Source organism: Dipteris shenzhenensis, chromosome 11 (assembly GCF_047967505.1).
Source record: "Dipteris shenzhenensis isolate YYH24624 ecotype China chromosome 11, Dip_SZ_1.0, whole genome shotgun sequence".
NCBI classification, from domain to species: domain Eukaryota; kingdom Viridiplantae; phylum Streptophyta; class Polypodiopsida; order Gleicheniales; family Dipteridaceae; genus Dipteris; species Dipteris shenzhenensis.
This window is the reverse complement of record NC_141606.1, coordinates 18,862,186-18,883,033: the sequence shown is the minus strand read 5'-3', so window position 1 is coordinate 18,883,033 and position 20,848 is coordinate 18,862,186. Positions and strand designations below refer to the sequence as shown.

General features: G+C 41.7%; 1 protein-coding gene across 2 annotated transcripts; it reads left to right on the top strand.

Moving 5' to 3' along the window:
• The first annotated feature begins 9,763 nt into the window (after positions 1-9,763).
• Positions 9,764-17,704, top strand: LOC147896716 (thioredoxin-like 3-3). 2 transcript variants are annotated; one of them, XM_087381588.1, is made up of 3 exons: positions 9,764-9,990; positions 10,108-10,129; positions 17,499-17,704. In XM_087381588.1, the coding sequence occupies exons 1-3, from the start codon at positions 9,808-9,810 to the stop codon at positions 17,636-17,638; spliced, it is 345 nt and encodes a 114-aa protein (XP_087237714.1). In that variant the 5' UTR covers positions 9,764-9,807; the 3' UTR covers positions 17,639-17,704. The 2 variants fall into 2 exon arrangements, with proteins under 2 accessions (XP_087237714.1, XP_087237712.1); XM_087381586.1 differs by having other exon boundaries at positions 10,104-10,129; positions 17,419-17,704.
• The last annotated feature ends 3,144 nt before the right edge of the window (positions 17,705-20,848 follow it).

Here is a 20,848-nt window from a genome sequence, read left to right as displayed (position 1 = left end):
TACAGATATATAGGGGTTGTCATTTGTAGTATACGTGTAGCTTAGAACCTCGACTGCGTCTACCTTTACCTCTTTCTAATGCTGTGAATGCTTGATCATTGGAATGAACTTTGCATGCTTGGATGGCCTGAGACTTGTGGCCTGAGACTTGAGTTACTTCACCAAGTAATACTGACTATAACTCTTTCAGTGTTTGATTTTTTTTTTAATGGAAATACTTTGAACTAGATTCTTGTATCCCTCTCTCAGTCCATTCAAGATGACTTAAACCATTTCAGTGGGATTCATAGTCTCTCCTGCTATTGGGATGCATCAATTTTATGAGCAAAAACCTATGAGTAGGTTTATCTGAGCGTGTTTTTCAAGAGATTTAAAAAATAGTATTTCTTTAGGAAACATGGTATTTTCACTTTTATTTTATACAGACTAGTCACTCATTCATTTTTACATAACATAAATCTTCTTATTCATAGACATCTGTTTGTACCCTTGTTATTACCTTAAAAAAGTGTTGAAAAATAATTCCTTTAAGAAACATCCCTCATAATCACTCTCAATGTAATAATATTATACATAAATAATTACTTATTAAACACATTTATATCATATGGCAATATCTTTCCAGTGTTTTTATAGTATTAATAATAACAAGGTATTTATGCACATGTTTTTAAAGAAGTTTAAATTACTATAAACAAGTATTAACTTGGACTTAAAATCACTTTCATAAAATACATGTAATATTTAATACTATATATACAAGATTTTCCAAAATATGACCTCATAGATATGCTCAAATGGGGTTTTCTGATCAATTTGAGTGGCTGAATGACTATATTTGGACAATGGATGTGAAAGTTATGTCACTTTTAAAAGTGTTGTCCAAGGTAGTTTCGCTAGCGAAACTACCTTGATGGCATGCTTCAATGAGTTTAATTTGGAGAAGCCCTTTCATGAAGATATGTTGAGAGAGGTTTTTCAATGTCACCGGTGCCCTATTAAGTAAAAGTTGTAAGAAGGATCATAAGGGAATTTTCATGGAGAAGTCTACTCTACATGTGGGTTTCTTCAAAAGCCACCCCATTCTGTTCTCACCATTCCCAAAGATTCACGTAAAGTTGCTGTTGCATCCCTAGATACTACAATTCCACATCAGGAGGGGACTTCAGATGCACCAGCCCCAGTCATTTTCGTTTCTGATCATGAGGGGACTACTGCTCCCCCTCAAACTGTTCATGCCACAGCTGAGGGAGTGTTTGCACAGATGAGGACTACAGATCCTTCTTCAGATCAGCCATAGGCCTCCTCAGCTCCCAGCTCCAGATCTGCTGATAGAGGCCTGGTAGGTCCTTCTCCTCCTTCCTCCACGAGTGCAGATCTTCTTCGCACTCTTCCATTCGATCTGCCTTTGGTCTGGTCATAGAGATACTCTCCCTCTTTAGCACACCACTTTAGTAGTAGAAGCAACCAGGTTTGATGGGGTGCCTAGAGTTAGGGTCCTAGTATGTGACCCTAACATCATGGGTGACCATATTATGCTTCAACATCTGGATGGCTCTTTCTTTTGCCAGAGAGTTGACATCATAGGCAAGCATGACTAGTGTAGGATATGTAAAGCCCTTGGATACTTTACCAAGGATTGCCCAAGAAAGAAGAAAAGGCCCAAATAGTCTTCTAGTGTGGCCCCTCCTCATACCACACCCTTGGCACCATCTTCTCACCTTGCACCTTTGACGTCCACTACTAGGCCACCTCTAGCATCACATTCAACTTCAACAATGTGCCCAAGACCCTCAACACAAGTGCGTCTTGTGTAACCCTTACTTAGGCCCACACCGGTTCCCCACAGTCAAGTGCTATAAATCCTCCATCCTCATAGGAGGATACCCCTCTAGCTATTTATCCTCCTCAGACTCAAGAGGGTGGTGCTACGGATGCCTCTACCCCCATGCCACTAGCTACAAATCAGGATTGGCCTTCTAATGCTTCATTCCCTGCCAGAGATACTCCAAACCCTCTAGGGGACAGGACCAGTGACAATGCTCATTCTATTTTTTAGACTCTTGACTCCTCTCGAGTGCAAACCCCATCCTCTATTGCTCCTCACTCCACCTCTATTGATAGAGGCAAGAGGGTTGCCAATCTATCACCCTCACTGTTTTTGAGCGCATGCATTCTTCATACTCCTTAGCCAAGCTTGATTCACAAGAACTCATTCTCTATACTAGCAGATTTGGCAAACATCAAGGAGGAGGAGTTTGTTCCCTCCACCTTTGGGAATGCGGTTTTGGGAATCCCTATTGACAAGGCATCCCCCTCCATAGGTGTAGGGATTCTTTCTCCAGTTGATTTTCCTCCCCTCAACAAAAGGGATACTACTCATGAGAGGTTTGTTTCAGTTGCTAGTTTGGGTAAGGTATTTTGTCCAACTACCTTGCACCATTGTAGGAAGTTGATTCACAATCGACTACATCCATGTGTTACTAGGGGATCCATTGATATTTCTGTTGTTCATGAGCACAAATTGGATGCCAGATATTGTGCCAAGTCAGGAAAACTTCTTTTGGGTCATACCTTTTGGTCACCTGCCTTCGGCACTAGAGGAGGTACTTGCATTTTAGTTTCATAGCCTTTTCTTCCCTTGGTTGTTGGACACAAAGTGATAATTCCCTCTAGAGCTCCATGGATTTTTCTCTTGAATGGGGGATGTAAGGTTTCTGAACCTATACACCCCCAGCAATAAGGGATTGTGTCCTTATGTGGAAGGAGAGCAGGAGCTGCTCTCCATGACCCCCATTGTAGATTCATGTATCATTAGAGGTGACTTTTAACATGGTTGCATTGCCTTCTAATAAAAAAGGGGCTAGAGAGGGTGACATTCACCCTCTAGAGAGAGTAGCTTAGGATGCCTTCTTATTTCATTTTAGTGGCAGATATGCTTGGATGATGACATGTTTCACACTCAGACTCAGTCTCTCCTATTCTTATGGTAAAAAAGGAGATAACATATGCCTATACATGCACAAATTGATAGATTCTATGTTGATGATTAGGCTAGAGGTGGGCCAGTATGCATTGCCACTGATGTTTCTACTTTGGACCAGTTTTCGGTTGTACTCATGATGTTTGATCCTCACTTGAGGGGATTCTCTACTAGCATTAGGATTCTAGATGCTTTTTATGCAGAGTAGGATCTCATAGACATAGCTTTGCAAATATGAATGTCACATATGCACGGTGGAGTGTCATCTCCGTCACTTATGGTGGCTACAGCCCCAACTGGTATTAGTGACTTCGATCATTCAATCACCAGTACTAGGAGATGGGAGATTCTTAGACAAGAGATTGATATTCGCCACAGCAGTTGGTAGACCTACAAAGCAAAGAGCAAAAAAGGCCCACCAATGCTTGGATTCAAGAGTGCCTTGCTATAGCAAGGGTTCATTTGCAGATATTGCTTGATCACAGAGCAGAGTATGCCTTTCATGCCATGAGTCATTCTGGAAACAGATGCGGGGTAGAGTCAATAAACACTTCTTCTGTACTCTTGGCCCTAGACATAGTAAAGAGAGTGTTTCACAGCTCATTGACTCATACGAGATTTTGCAAACAGATTCAGATGTTGTACAATGCATAGATTTAGATAATTATGCCTCCCTTCTCACATCAGATCCTGATACTCATATTAGAGGTGATTGTAGACTTTTATTTCGTAGACTATTCCCGTGTTGTGCTGAAATCGGATATGTGAGTTTCCTTGGATGCACCTTTCACCAATGCAGAGTTCAGGATTGCCCTCTTAGCCCTTCACAAGGGCAAGTGCCCAAGTTCAGATGGACTTTCTCCCTCATTCTTTATTGCTTTTTGGGATATGATTGGGGATTACATTACCTCAGCCTTGCAAGGCATTTGGGACTCGGGTCAGATTCCTAGCTCACTTATGGAGGGTCTCATTCATCTTACCCCAAAGGGAGGTTGCATAAATTTAGTGTCCTAGTGGAGGCCTATCACACTCTTGGGCATGTGTTACAAAATCATGGCCAATGCAATAAGCCTGTGATTGCAACCCTTACTTCCCAATCTTATTCATGACACGCATATTGGTTTTGTGCATGGCAGAAGCATCTTTGATAATATCTTCTCATTCTAGGAGGCTTCACAATGGGCCATGCACAGTGGCAAGAGGTTGTCCATTCTACTCTTGGACTTTGAGAAAGCTTATGACAGAGTAGATTGGGGCTGTTTGGAGGGCACCCTTCTTCATTTTGGCTTTACAGATGCATGGATTAGAGAGGTTTTCTCTGTATACAAATCAACCCACAACCAGGTGCTTATTAGTGATGTAAGGGGAGACAGTTTTGAGATCTCCATATCAGTCTACCAAGCATGTCCCCTTGCTCCCTTTCTTTTTTAAGTTGTGGCTAAAGCTATGAGTATCTATATTAGATCTTGAGCTGATGTTTTGGGCTTAGACTTCCTTTGAGATGAGATGTGGAGCTTCTGGATAGCGAGCTGGCAGATGACAATGCTATTTTTTTGGATGCCATGCCACAAACACTCACTTCTTTCAGGATAGCATTGGATTTTTAATGCATTGCTTTGCAGGGGTGCATGCTAATTAGCATAGATCCAATGGCTTTTGGATCATTGACAAGGACACTCTAGTTTAGGGAAATGACATAGGTTTCACTTACATTGAGAGGGGTATTTTTGTCAGATACTTGGGATGCCAAGTTGGCTTGGGCACAACAGATCACTCTGGTGTTGGAGAGTATAAGGAGAAACCTCCTTTTTTGGGATTCTATAAAGCTTGACCTTGCCTCCAGAGTAGTCGTGGTCAACGAGGTCCTTTTGGCCATGGCATGGTTTGGGTGTTCTTGCTGGTGCCATTTAAGGGACTGCATAACTCAGCTTAAGATACAAATAAGGAATTTTTTATGGAGTGGACTTGATGGCACATATGATGTTACAGCCAGAGTTGCTTGGGAGACTCTCATTCTCCCCACTTCAGAAGGGGGCCTCAATATAATTAATCCAGATTTACATTGTAGGTCCTTGCTCTACAAGATGGTTGTGAGGGGACTTATACTTGGATAGAAGCCACGAAAGGACTTTTTCATTCGTAGCATACAATCATGCACACCGTCTTCAGGAGGAGACTGGATGGATATTGCCAGATGAACTTTCACTTCAGCCCATCTCAAATCTTCCTCCTCCCTTCCCCTGGATGCTATCTTGAAAGCATGGGCCAGCTTCAGGAGTACACTTCAGAGGTTTCCCCCTTCCTATTATGAAAAGATTGATAGGCAGCCACTCATGTGGAACAACAACATATTGGATGAGCATGGTAGACCACTCTCGTTACATGCAATGGTCCAGTTGGTAGAGGGGACTTGCCTCCACTATGGGTGCCTAGAAAGCTTTCAAAAACATTCCAGAGGATAGCAAAGCTCAGATGATTAGTCATATTAGAGGGAGTTCAAGCAAAATTTAGCATATCTATGTAGCCTTGCTAGTGGATTGGGATGATGACATGCCTACCACTTGGTCCACTTGGATGCCTACATTCTCTAGTATGGGCATTCCACTTCAGGTTATTGTAGTTCAAGATGCACACGAGGATGCCCTAGTTTTTAATGTGGATTCAAGAGGCAAGCTGTCCAGATCTTCAAATCACATCTTGCTAGAGAGAGCATTTCCCCTTCTTCTCTGAGACTTCCATAGGGTTGAGATGGCATTTTCAGCCTCAACCTTGGTTATTTTTCACCTCTTCTTAATGAGTTTTTTCAGGCATGTCATGATGTATTACCACATTGAGCTTTTTCTGGCTGGTTTTATTTGTACTTAATGGAAGTCTATTTTTTTGCCAAAAAAAAGAATGGGAAACGTAATCTCACTTTCCCCACAATAAGATTTATTGATGACGTGTAGACAAACAATGTTAATGAGCAATTAGGTGCTTTTATTCTATTAAGAGAAACCTTTGTTAAAGTTAAGATGTATAAACACAGGCACACACAAGCACGTAATTAGAATCACCACTTGAAACCACCCCGTCTCTTGCCCCCCTTACACACACAACCACATAATTATAAGTAACACTCCCCCCACCCCCCCACCCAGTCCCATCCCACACACACACATCTATTTATTGGGAGTTCCTCAATATATGCTACCACTCCATAGTATTACAGACACACAACACAAACACAATCACAAAATTAAAATTAATACTCAATCCCCCCCCCTCAACACACACACACACACACACACACACACACACACACACACACACAAACTAACAAAACACGTGCATGTGCATGCAAACAAATATGTTTGTACTCCAATCAAAGTTTGCAAACATCTGATATAGGTTGGATTAAATTGCTAAAGGACAATCTTGATCCTTGAGTTACATAATCAATGCTCCACAAAATGCAACTTAGACTGTGCCGTTGGAGGACATAAGTTAGACGTTCAACATCTCCAGGTCTTTGGATTACCTGCCTATGCTATGTGTCAAATGATAAGAGGGGTAAGTTTGAAGCTTGATGCTAATAGTGAAAAGTGTATAGAAAGTGCATCAAGGTTGGTTATGACATTATTCAAACACTCAACATCTCAAGATCTTTCATCCACCTCCTAAGCTTCTATGTCAAAGGCCAAGATGCGTAAATTTCAAGTTTGGTGCTAATGGTTGCTTATGAAAAAGAGCACAAGGCATACAAGTTATGTAATCTAATAATGCACAAAATGTTTTCTTCTCATGATCTATTTAATGAGACAAAATAAGGGACAACTTGCCATCATGGTCAAATAGGCCAAATGAGAAGGAACAACTTTCCATGATGGCCATGATAGGCAAAATGAGAAGATAGTTAGTCACACAATAGAAGACAATGTGGGAGATGAAAATGAATGCCCACCTACTTGCACTCTTAATTAGAGTTCTTACACATAATATTGAAAGAACATATATGTGTTCTTTCAATTTTATGTGGATGAACTTTTAGGTGCTAATGTTCTTACACTTACTCTTGACTGAATATTTTCTATTTTTTCAAGATTATGTGAATGAATGCTTTACGATTTACATTTTTATTTTTCATAAAGGTTACATTCTTACACTTAATCTTGAGGGAATATATTTATTCTTTCGATTGGATGTGAATGAATGTATAACTTTTGGCACTCTTAATCACTCAACCCAAAGGTCTAGCTCGATTTTCTAGACTGGCAAAACTAGTTAAAAAGGACAAACAACTTAGATGGAGGACAAAGAAGAAGTGAGAAGCAGAGTTCTAAAAGAAATTCAAAAGTTACAAGGAATAGATAATATCAAAGAGTTGTGGCAACCTGGAAGGAAACTCAATAGGAAGAGATATAGTTTGCCAATACAAATCATCCTATACCAAAAAGTCAATCCGGAGAAATCTGGGGAGTGCAACCCAAAGGTACACTTTGTATGACAAAAAACCCAATGATCTGTTCAAAGATTTGGAGCAGGCATATGTCCAAATTATAGTAGATCAACTCTTGTACATGGTGAGGAAAGTCTAGAAGAAATTGGTGGAGTTGTGTTGATGAAAAGTGATCCGGCAAAAACTGATGTCTCTATGGAGGAAGTAACATAGTGTTTGGACAAACAGGTCATCACATGGCATGTTGAACCCAACAATGTTGATTACAAAGTGCCAACTTTGAAGGTACAATTTCATGCCCAAGATTTGATTGGTGTGTTGTCTAGACATCCATAGAATGTGGACTATTTGTTGAAAGCATGCTACCTAGCAAATAGCATCACCTAAGGACGTTTGCAAACTCATAGTTAGAGAGTAGTTAGAGGATGTATCTCATGGTCATGTAGAGAAATGCTATAATGGTCCAAGAAGTTGATGGGTGAGAAGGAAACATTATTATAGACTTAAAGCCAATAAAGCAATAAGCAAGTGTTGTGTGGCACAAGTCAAGGAACCCATTACCTTCTAAGAGGTAGCATAGTCCCATGGGTGGGTACAAGCGATGGAGGAGGAATATGGTAGCATTCTAAAGATGTATGGGATTTAGTAGGGCCGAACAAAGGAAAAAATGTCATATGTTGTGAATGGTTCTATAAGGTGACCTTTGCTCAACATTCATGATGAAATCATGAATTCCATTTGCCTTATTCTCTCTTGTAAGAAACTTGGGTTTACACTTGCATTAGATCGATGTTAGTGTACATTCTACAATGGTAATTTGCAATAGGACACCTATATGAAGCAAGTAGAAGGGTTCATTGAGTGGATCTAAACATTTGGTTTGCTAATTGAAAAATGAAATCTACTGTCTTAAGCAAGCTTGAAGGGCTTGGTATAGCAAGATTGACACCTATTTTAGTCAACAAGGTTCACAAGGAGGGAAATTGAATAAGAATTCTATATAAAGATGAATGCACATGCTCTAACAAAGATTGCACTCTATGTTGATGGCCTCATCATAGCATGCAATAGCCATAAGATGATTAAGGAGTCAAGGTTACTCTTTGTAGGTAGTTTGGGATTCATGATGGATTAGATTTAGAGTGTTAAGATAAAGCAAAATGAAGGTGGTAATTTCTTGATCCAAATGCGACATATTGACTCCAGGGATGGACCAATTAGGATAATGGATGCACACCATGAAGGCCACACATAACATGTACAATGCTCAATTCGCAAATCCCACTTTGTATCAAGATGCAATTGATAAGCCCATCTATTTGATGACATTAGAAGGTGTGATATATGCTATGCAGTTGGTCCCACTAGACTCTTTATGGCGAACCCATGCATCCATCATTGGAATGCTATGAAGCATATTATAAGATATGTCAATGGAACAACCAACCCATAGGTTCTATGATATTTGAAAGAGAGCCTATCTGCAAAACCTCATCTTGTAGGTTTCTACGATGCAAATTAAGGAGGCAACCCCACGTGTAAGTCGTCTTCATGATACACTTTTTATATTGAATTCACATTGCATCCTAGTCCCACAAGCAAAGCAATAGTGGCACTTTTGATAGTAGATTTGAGTATATCTCACGTGTCTATTGGGCATTTGAAGCAATTTGGATATGTTGGCTCTTCAAGGATCTTGATGAAATTGAAGATAGTGCTACCATGATCTTTTGACAACTAGAGTGCAATCACATAAGAATCCAAAGCATCATGACTGGTCTAGAAATGGTCAAAGTGCATAGACATCTACTATTATTTTGTCAAATAGCTAGAAGAAGGGACTATCTAGCCAGTAAATTTATGACTTGCAATCACCAAAAAAGAGGCTGAGATTTTGCTTAACCTTCATGAATTTAATTTTGAAAAAGCTCTAAAAATTATTCGCCGAAAGAGTAGACTCTATTAGCAGTGCCTTGCTAGGGGCAGCAGGCTATAGCAACTAGAAACTTGCCATTTTAGGTACCCAACTAAAGCGGACATCCTAAAGTGAATTTAACATTAGAAAAGTAGAGTTTCCTCTCCTACTGTAATTAGCAATCATCTATTCATAGTCCCATCATTCCTCCACTCAGTCTCGCCTCGCCCTTGTCTCCCTCTCCACTCCTTTTCTGCCCCGTCGAGAGATGTGAGCAGGAAAGCCTATTTTTTAAAATTTTGCTAGAGGGCAGTGCGGCACAAGAGTGCCTCTAATTCTACGAGTTTTAGCTCTATGGACACGTATATAAACAAGAACTATATAAACGAATTTTGGTTCTATGGACACCTATATAAACAAGAACTAAACCCCCAGTTCTTTCCCTCCGAGGTTTACTGTGTCATTCATCTCATGCAGGCTAATGGTGAAGCAGGAGGAGGGGGAGGGCAGCATGAGCCCGCCAACCCCTCTGCAAATGCCTTTCAAGGCACCGGAATCTCTTTGCCTGTCAATTTTCACGGCAACCTACGTAGTGCTTGTAGCGATCGACAGCTAAAGGACCTCCTTCTGCAAGCCAAGGAGGCCAAGCAAACTGTTAGCGCTCTCTCTCTCTCTATCTCTCTCTCTTTAACCCCCTTAGCATGCATTATCTATATAAGAGGGCCATTAAATTGTCAGCATAACGTTGCCTTTGCACTCTTTTGCAGGCAGTTGTCAGCTATGGAGCTGGATGGTAAGTTGATTCGTGGTAACTTGCCCATTGGTGTTATTGTGGGTTCGAAAAAAAATTCATTCACGTCTTGTCTGACAATCTGCTGTCTCTGAAGTGTTGTAGAACGACCGTATGACCTGTATGACGAATCATTTATTTCAAAGGACAACAAACCCTGCGCCCTAGAAACAAACTAGAACGAATTTGTCTCTTAGTCATTTTTTGGTCTCCGTAAAAGATGATATCTTGCTAGTTTGTTCTTGACATGATGAACTGTGTAGAGAGCTGGAGTAGCACGAATCAACTCATTACCGTATTCCAACAAGAGCACAATAACCAACTGCTGCAGATAGGCCCTAGAAGTGTTCGAAAAACATTATAGATGCAATGCCTAACGCCACTGTTGAAGCTTCTTATGTACTATGCTAGATGTAGGGAGAAGCTTCCCAAAACAAGAACTGCATGTAGGCTCATGGGTCAGATGAGAACTGCATGGTCCTCATCCTCAGTGTCTCATGATAGGCATAGTTTGCAAACTCTGTCCTCTCTTGGCACATTCTCCATTCTACCAATCTCCACCTGGAGTTCATGAGAGCTGGTTCTTAGTTCGCATGTTAGTTGTCTCTTGGAGAAAGATGTTTACATTGAGATTTTACGCGTGTGTGTGGGTGTAGCATTGTATTAATTTCTATTTTGTAGAAAGTCATCCTCTCATTTGGTTTCTCCGTATTTTGTCTAAGATTTTCTGTGTTACGAGCTGTCTGATGTCAATGTCTTTGTTTGGGAGATCTTATGTGTATGTCCAGCGGTAGCCCATCAATTCTATTCCTTCCTTATACCAGCCCTTATGTTTGGTTGCCTCCATGGCCTTGAGAGGGAGTATAGTCATGTCCATTTCTGCCACTGTAGTGAGGTATCGAATTTATGTATTGGCATAGACCTTCTCATTCCAATGGTAGGATGCCTGTCTCATCTAGCAGAATGGGTCTTGGAGACTGAACTATCTACACTAGCGTAGTAGACATAGATTTTCTCATCTCCCAAATTCTGGATGTGTGACTTTTTCCATTTACTTCGGAGGCTAAAGCATGCTTTCATTCCCCCTAGGATTCTTCTTTCCACACGTGTTCTACTTCTAGTTATCTGGGACCCATAGACCCAAGTATTTGTATGATTGTATCACTTCTAAATCTTTTCCCTTAAATGTGAATGTGAGTTGCTTGCATTGTGTCCAATGATCATGATTTCGGTCTTGGCAATGTTCACTTGCATATTGGAAAATCTTTTCGAGTTCATCTCCTGTCTCTTTGAGTGAGGGCCTTGGTTGTGGGTCTGCCCGCCCATGTGAGGGAGAGTGAGGGCCTTGCTTGTGGGTTTGCCTGCCCCAGAGAGGCATCCTATTCTAGCTACCCCACATCTTCATGATTGGCATCTTTATGAAAGACTCCACTAGTCTCCTCTCTTTTTTGCGAGTGCCAATACATGGCAGCATTTATCACATATTGTACCAAGCACGAGGACACCCTTGCAAAGTTCTGCCCTCGCATTTACAGCAATCCTATGAGATGCCATTGTTTTCCTAATGGCTGCTAAGTGTAGCAAGCAAAACTCCCAACTATACTCACCTAGTGAGCAGCAGTAAAGGGCATCAGTTATGTTGAAGTTGTGGCCATATTCCCCACTGTCATGCTCCTGAATGTGTTGTGACACAGCTTCAGGACTAAATCTGTCTTGCATATCTTTTTCATGCTGCACAAGCTGCTCCTTGTCACTGTGGGTAAGTTTACTTTGGCATCCTTTGCTATCATCTGTGTGGGCTTCTATATTTTCATCCTTAATGGAGACCATACAATGCTGGATACTCACCTCCTCAAAAACTTTGTCCTCAAAGTTTGCATGCCTAGAAGGATCGAGTGTAAGTGCATCCACATCCTTATCTTGCTGTGCATCTTCATCAATATCACAGATTGGCTCATCATTGCTTAGCGCCTCATCTATCTTTTCACCCATTAGGTCTGCTTCATTGTCACGGTTATGTAGGCTACTTTGAATATAGGCATTTCTTCCATTAGAATGCTGAATTGCTAGGGCATCATCTGGAGTAATGTATTGGTCCTGCAAACTGATATAACAGCCCCCTTGCTGCCCATATTTGTTTCCATCATGTGGGCCGCTGCTTTTATTTGAGCAGCTATCCCCAACATAACCCTTTTGTAATTGCAGCTGTAATAGCCTGGAAAAAACCAGATTTTTGTCCTGCATATTGAGGCATCTTCCACGGCTTTGAAGCATGATTTCGCGGCGTACTAGGGAAAGGAATAGCATGGCTAGGCTGTATAGCTCCTCTAGGCATCATAGCTCTAGGAGACTCTTTGGGTGGATTGATATCTTTCCCATTCCCATCATTTTGGTGCATAGAAAGGAAGCGTGGGCTGCTTTCCCATCGATTGCATACCTCGTCTGTCAGCCGAAACCCGTAGTATACGTGCATCCTCAAGGTCAATGTTTGGCAGTAGTATGGAATCATCCCTGAAGTTGAGGAGTGGTACCTGACGGGCTCCTATCCTCACGTTGAAGTCTCCCACTAGGAGGACTTCTTTGCGGCTCGAGAAGTCTACAATGGACTGATATATGGCTGCAAATGGAGATGTCTCTGCCTCATCTCGAATATCTCTAGCAAAGTGGGATGTCTCGGGAGGGTGTAGAGAATTGCTACTACTCCTAATCCTCGTACTCCCCCTGTGTCTCTGGTCTCATCTCTGTAAGCATACTCCCAAGTGTACCGGCTAACAACTGGTAGTGGGCGCTCTGGACTCTGATGTGTCTCTGTGTAAAAGACTATGTCGCGACTTGTGTAGGATTCCGAGAAGTTCCTAGTTCTGACCATAAGGTACCATTACAGTTCCAAATGGTATAAGATAGGGTCTCTCCTGCCTATGTGGGTGGGGGGATGGATGCCCGACGGGGGCCTGTAAGGAGTTGTCCATCTCGTACTACTGCCCACTTCCTCTCCTTGCGGGCCTGATCTTGTTGTTGCAATAGGGAGTGCCTCTCCTCAACTTGTAGTGGGGTGAGGTCCTTATCCATGGAGATTGTTGGTTGGTCTTGTAGGGTTGACATGTGCCGTAAAGCCAAAAGTCGTGCTTGAGCGTCATGGAACCGTATGATCAGGGGCTGCTCTCGGTTGGGGTCTCTCCCCACCTGCCATGCCCTCTCGATCCTGTGCTCAGCTACCCCCAGAGTAGTGGCCACGAAGGCCATCGCATCTGTCATTGGTGTAGCCTCAGTGTGCGGAATCCCATGCACTCTGATGTTGAAGCCTTATTGGCTCTATGTGCTACTCCAAGAGGGTAGCCGAAACGGTTGCCCTTGTGGGTCCTCGTTTGGCCAGTCGACCCATCTGGACGTCTCCTCAATAGCAGATTGCATGCTCGCAATCTGTGCCTCAACAACTGGAGTGCTCCTTGGGACTGTGCGTTTGGCGGCGACCTCTTGTCGGAGCTGTGAGATGTCCTGTCTGAGTCCTTGAATGAGATCAGCCTGGTCTCGAATAGCCCGAGCTTGCTCCTATATGACGCGCTCTTGCTCTTGGGTGAAGCGGACATGCTCTTGTGCGAAGCGTGTCAGCTCCAACTGGCGCTCATGTATACTGTATACCTCCATTAGCAAGTTCTCCCAAGCCTCTGATGGGTCAGCTCATCTGTGCCCTAGCTGAAACTAGAAGGGCTGTGGCATGAATGTGTGAGGATGAGACCGGAGGCTGGGTGTTGACTGGGTGAGCTGGGTACGATATGGAGATGATAGTGTCATGGATGAGGCAATCCCCGTAGGGTGTGGAAGCGTAGGTTTACTAAGAGGCAGAGGGGAGAGAAAGGTCGAGGCGTAATGCGGAGCAGTGTATGACACCTCCGAAGTAGGTGTCATAAGCAGTGAGATAGCTGTCACAGGAGAGGAAGGGAAGGAAGCAGCCGATGTCATGGGTATGGGTATGTCATTGATAGTGGCTGTAGCTGTAGCTGGGGATGTAGAGGCTGTAGCTGAAACTAGTGCTAAAGTGGAAGTTAAAGCTGAAGGAGTGAGAGTGAGAGAGTAGGGAGCAGGTAGTAGGAAGGGGGTGGAAGCATAGATAGGATTGGATTTCACATAAAAAAGGTGTCCTTGTACATGAGAGGATGGTACTTATATAGTACCTCCTTAGCCCTTTAGACCCCTCTATCTTGCAAACACCCCAAATACTAATTATCCTAACCCCACTATCTTGACCCACTTTTGGCCTTCATTACAGAGATGGCGAATAGCTGAGAGCTATTTGTGGGCCGTTTCGCCCACCTTTTGGACTGTGGAATAGCTGCCGTGAGATTACATGTAACCTTACCAACAACAGGCTTAGATTCTGTTTTTGTTCACAAGCAGCAATGCTAACTGTTGTGCACTGTTGACCACAGTGGCGCTGACAATTTATGCCTGTTTTGCTGTGTGATCTCCATTTAGCAGCGGTGGCTGCTGTGACAATTAGAGCAGCTTTGCTGCTGTGCTCTGACGATCAGAATGGTGCTGGCTGTTGTGCGCTGGCGATCTAAGCCTGACCTCGGTTCTCCCCAGGTAAGAGCGACCTGCTGATTGGCAAGCTGAAGGGTGATTAAGAGATTGGGGCTGATTGAAATCAGGAAGGTAAGTAGAGTGATTAGTGGTTGGCAAGCTGAAGTGTGATTAAGAGATTGGGGCTGTTTGAGACTAGTCAGGTAAGTAGAGTGATTGGTGGTTGCTGAAAGATCAGTATTGTGCTACTGATCGTGAAGGATTGGCAGGCCTATAAATGCTAGAAGATTCGATCACTGAGGCTGCTAACAATTTGCTGCCGTGCTAATGAGCAAAGGATTCGGTAATGTACAGCACTACGTTGTGGCTGGCGGGAGCTGTGCGGTCAATGTGAGCAGGTGTCGCCCAGTTCTGTGGTACACGTGTGGCTTGATGATGCAGCTTATGAGCTGTATTTCTCAAATTGCAAACTTTTATTGGGTAACGTGCGCATGCTTCAGATTGGAAGCTTTCCTAAAATATTTTAAGCCATGACACAAATCAGTCTGCTGCTGAATGCATGAATTCGTCACTAATGCTGTGCTAAAAGTATGTACTTGAGCATGCAACGTTGCCTTAGGATTGCATGTGTGATTATGGGACTGCTGCACTGCAAGGAGTGCATGTAAGTGTGAATGATAAAAGTTTGTGGCTTGATGTAAGCCTGTGCATAGGAAAGTAATTTATATGAGGCAAAAGAACAGCGAACTTTGCAAAGAGATGTTGATTTTATATGCATGTGTAAAAGCCAGTATACCTTTATATCTAGTAGGAGGGGAAGCCCAAACTCATCATTTCCATGCTTGCTGCTGCAACCTTTGTCTTAAGTTGTATTTCACCTAGATTCCACAAGTCTCAAACAGCAGCATACGCTGCCACAAGACCATCTTGAGTTTACAGGTCTACATGCACTTGAGACATCTATCTCCAAGATGATCCCGATATTGATCTCTTGGCTTGCATTTATAACCCTAACCTGGCTATCTTTAGTAGCGGGTCCTAAGTTTATGCTTCCGGCTTTACTTTTCATAAGGGCCACCTCTTTTCCTATAAGCCTAGCTTTTGTCATAATAGCTCGTTTTACTTGGATCATCTCTATCTAGAGGACCTCATCCATGCTAGCTCGAGTCCCAACCTTAGGTTATTCCCAAGTTTTCGTCCAAGTTGCGGTCTGCTGGTATTGCGATAATTCTTTCTATCTTAAAATGGTGTGTTGCCCTATCAGCTAGATTTAGATTTAGATGCTTATTTGGGAGAGACTAAAATGAAATCGTTTAGACTTTACAAGCAGTTGTAGCTTGAATGAAGAGATTTGGACTACTTTGTGATTAGCCTTCTCCTTTAGTGCTAGCCTTCGTCATGGTTGAGTTTGCCCTTCACCTCCGGAGTGCCGACAGAAGCTCAATACGAAGACTTTGTATAAATGGATGCTCAAGTATGTGTGGGCATGTGGATTTGTATGTGTGAGAGTATACTTTTATACTATGGTCTATCCCCACTGTTGGGCGCTGATGACGTCAATGGGGATGTCATAGTAGCTAGTCCTTGCTATGCGTGATGGAGTTTATGGTTTTCAATCTTATGAGTGACTATCGTGAGATTGAAACTGCACTATGTTGTGTTTTTAGAGGATGAGTTTGGGAATGTTCTTGGATTCATCTAGGTATATATATATATTCCCAACCCCGGTTTAGAGTCTGTTCTAACCCAAATCCAATCCTAGATATTAGGTTAGCCTAGCCTTATCCCAAATAGTCCAATCATGGCTAGGTCATAGTTACTCTAGTTATGGACATAACACCCATGCCTTGCACTTAGCCATTTTGCTACTTGTCATTGGAGACATCACATATGCCTCAAACTTTGTTCTAGAAAAGGGCCCTGATCCTTCTTGTTTTTTCCTTTCTCAAGCCATCAAATGTTTTCCATTGAGGTGAAGTTCTCTTGCCAAGAGACTTCAATGCTCACGCTAAAGAGAGACATCCCTAGATGGTTAACTTTATTGGGGATTCAATTGTGCTTCTTGACATACATTAGTGGAGAGCGTCACTCAGAGAATAGGGCTACAATTGCTATGGGTATGGCAAATCAGTTTTGGAGACGACGGACTGGTTCTCTACTGCTGTCTACTTTAGCCAAGTGTAGATTGGGAGAAACTTTGGCAACCTTTTGACCAAGGATCTAGGGCTTCTCTAAGGGAGCATTGCAGTCTTGGATGAACACGTGTCTTTTGGGTATTACGCACAAGGTTGTCTTTTCTCTTCACAAGGTTCATTTTTAAGTTTCTGTAACCACTGTTTTGTATTGAACTACTAACTATATTATATGCACTCATCTTTTTTTGGGGTTTTCCAAACCCTTTGTTGAAATCTGCATGAACACCTGCAACCAAAAGGCACCTATGAGTAGAAAAACATCACCTCTTAGGTCTCATTTTTTAGGTCACATGTTGTAGCTTTCAATTTCCTTGTCTCCACTTCGGGGAAAGTTCCAGATATAATGTTGGACTTAACCTAAGTCCGTCATGCTGAAGAGTTAGTATCCTTTGCTCACTATGTACACAGACGCCCTTTACTGAGGGATATGATTAGGTCCAGATTCATTCCTTAAAGTTTAACTATGTTTAAAGAGTAGTGTTTTTTTGTAGCTAATGTGATTTAGTTTGATCCTTTTAGATTCATAATTTCCACAGACTCAATGGTTCCATGTAATTCCTAGTTCTTTACATGCAGGTGCCATGCTTGCAGACAAATGCTCCCAACTTTTTGTAATTTAAGCAATGACTATCCAAATTCGATGTTCATCTATACAGATATTGATGAATGCCCTGAAGAAACTCAAGATGTTCGTTACACACCAACATTCCGATTTTACAGAGAGGGAGAGAAAGTTGATGAATTTTATGGAGCTGGTCCTCAAAGGCTTCGTGACCGAGTATGGCTGCATGCATGAATAGGCTTGCACAATTAGATGTGCTACCTCTGTTGGCTGCGCTTATATGGAATTCCTATGTTTTTTAATTTGACAATGTGAGTAGTCCCTTTTTGCATCTTAAGCTTGTCCCTTTTTGCATCTTAAGCTTGTCACTTTTTGCAAGCTCAATGAGCTTGGAAATACATTGCAAACCACGTGGGGTCCTTGCAACCCATTGTTGCGTTTAAGATTGCATCTGGTCTCTTTTTGTCTGCAAAAGGTATGGGTGCAAGGTGTAGATATTGGGCCTTGTCAACCCATTGTTGGATTGAAAGCTGCACTGCAGGTTATGCTTGCTCCTTTTTTTTGGCATATAGCAGGGTATTTACCCTTTCATATTTTTCTGCCAACTTTGAATGGATGCATCTCATGAATATTCCTGCTAGTGATCTTGGCCTGTTTTCTGTTCGTTATGCTTGTGCATCATATTTGAATATGCTTTGACCTGGCATTGGTCTTGCATGAAGTGGTTTGGAATCTAATAGTAGCTCCAAAGAGGAGTTCAAGCTGGATTTTTTAGAGAAGATGTGGCTTTTTGGTTGAGGGAAACCATAGGACAAAGCATTTATATAGTGTATTACACTGGATTTTGGTATGTTACCACTCTTGCCTCCATGCATAATTTTCGAGGTACATATCTATCCCTATAACCATCCAGCTAAGCTGGTACATATAGAAAAAGCCTCTTTTGCAAGCACTGGGGGGCATGGGAAGGTTGCCAATTTAAAGTTTGTACACAGCAGGAAGCAGTTTTTGTTGCAATGACTGACATATACTGGATGAAAGTAGGTCTATTTTATTGGAACAGAGATGTAAAATAGAACGGATTTCTTTTTATGTAGCCTCACTTGTGATTTCATTTTATGTAGCCTCTATTCTGAGTCTTTCATAAGATAACTTTGGTGAAGATCAATTGAGCAACTAGCATGTCACTAGCACATAAGGTGGCTATAGTGGTCTTGAAGCTGCTCATTGTGGGATGCTTACTATGGGGTGTACTTCCTTCGTGGAAAGGATAAGCCGTCGTTCTACCTTAACAGTTAAGGGCATGGCAAAAGAAAGCATCAGGCTTGGTTGAGATGTGCAGGGAATTAGCAGAATATGTTATTGGTGTTCAATTCCTGTAGAACTCGAGAATGAAAAGCCGGAAATTTTGTGCTTTGTTTAACTCGCCATTTTTCAAGAGTTCACTTGACAAAGCATGCTATCAATGTGGAGTGGATATTATCATACGTCATCACAGGAACTTAAGTTTGATCCATCATATAAGGTTGGCATCCGTGTTTCAGTGATATTCAAGTGTTGTCATGTCAGCTTCAACATACAGCGGTGCTGTGGTTTTAAATACTGTAGAAAATGGGCCACCTCCAAAACTTTGCAAGGGGCTTGCTTGAATAGTATGATTGTTGGCAAGAACATATGATGGCACGGTGATTTTAAATGTTATATAGTGAATGATGGCTTACGAATTTCCTCTTTGGTGGTAGTCAACTACTTTGTCAATATGCGTTTCCTGTCAATTTTTTTAAATGTGGCATTTGGCAATGTAGAGAAGTTCAGAGGGGACCAAATGACTGCAGTAGATAAGTGGGATGCTAAAGTATTTAGAGAAGCTGTCAAGTCTCAAGGTGGCTTCATTTCACACGGGTTGATTAGCCATGTGGTATCCCTGCGATAGGGACAAAGAAGATTAGGAACAGCAAAAATAATGTTTGCTAAATTTTTAAAGGAAAAAGGGATGCTTGATCACACACATGCATGACAAAGCATATGCTGTTAGTCCATACTTGATTACACATATGCATGACAAAGCATATGCTGTGATTGTATAAGTGTATATATATTCACAAGAATTTGATTCTTCATAAATGATAAAAATTTGACAATGTAATGCCTGTATTCCGAGAATTGGATGATATCTTGGTCTATAAGAAACATGAATTAAAGCTACTTGGTAAGCAACCATTGGATCTTCTAATTCAAATATCATCTCATCAACAATTCATATGGATTTGATGAAGGTACTTCAATAAGGAGCATTTAAATTCATAATATCGTCATACCATAAATGGACAAACCTAAGGCTATTACAAAGGTTACATAGATCGAATCCAACGCATGTGTTCGTATGTAATTTTTGAGTTTTGGGGTTTTCCTCACCAAGAACAATGTTTGGTTGTTCATTGTGTAGCATAGGATCTCGGCTTGTATTTTGATTACAAGTGTGGGCTTAGGCATGGAAAGTAGCTCAGGTGAAATGAGATTTTCATGGGGACTCTTTGAGGTTTTGACCTCCATTGGGAGTTTTAAGAATAAGACTATGAGGTTTCAAGAAAAGATTATAGGAGGATAGGTTCGACGAAGAGGAGAGGTAGTCTCCTTCACGAGTCAAGGTTGAGCAATTCTAGTCTAGGAGTTAAGGGTTGCATGGGTAGATCAAGAGTGGAAGAGAAGGATGGTGAAAGTAGAATGAGTTTTGGAGTTTAGGGGGAGTACATATGAGAAATGGAGTGTAGTGAGACAGGGAGAGTGGTGGTGGAAGGATTGTAGGACTTGTAGGATTAGAATGTGCTCTCACCCGTTACGAAGCATGGGCACTAAGAGTGAGAAGGTGCAAGCACTCGAGTGGAGTGAATACACTAGTTAAAGAATGCACAAGAACATGAGTGACTCAAGTGAACACACTACTTAAAAGAGCGGAGAATGCTTTGCATTATTGGATATTTATACATTCTTTGCGCTTGCCATAACATGTAAGAAAATTTTGTCTATATATTGAGCATATTTCTCTCTATATTGAGCGTTTGGTAAGGAATTTCTCTCTAGATCATGATTTTCGAAGTATGTTGATATCTTTTTTAGAGGGTGGTTTTCATATTCTTAGACGCAAACTATGACAAGTAGAGTTTTGTCGCTACTCTACATATAGATATTGATCGTATAGAGTGCACTTGATTATTCTTTTGGTTCTTGTCAATAGGATCAATAACTCCCTCGAATTGATTTCGCTACCCTCCCTTGGATAGTAGGTACTTTTTCTTAAAGCTACTTGTACCTTGTCCTTATTATGGAGTTCTATTAGTTGTTAGAATCATATTGGTCCACATTTAATCTTGACTTTCTTTTAATGTAGCCGTTGTTAATGTGGTCCATGGTTGCATTGGTCTTTCATTGGGTTGTCTTTTTCCT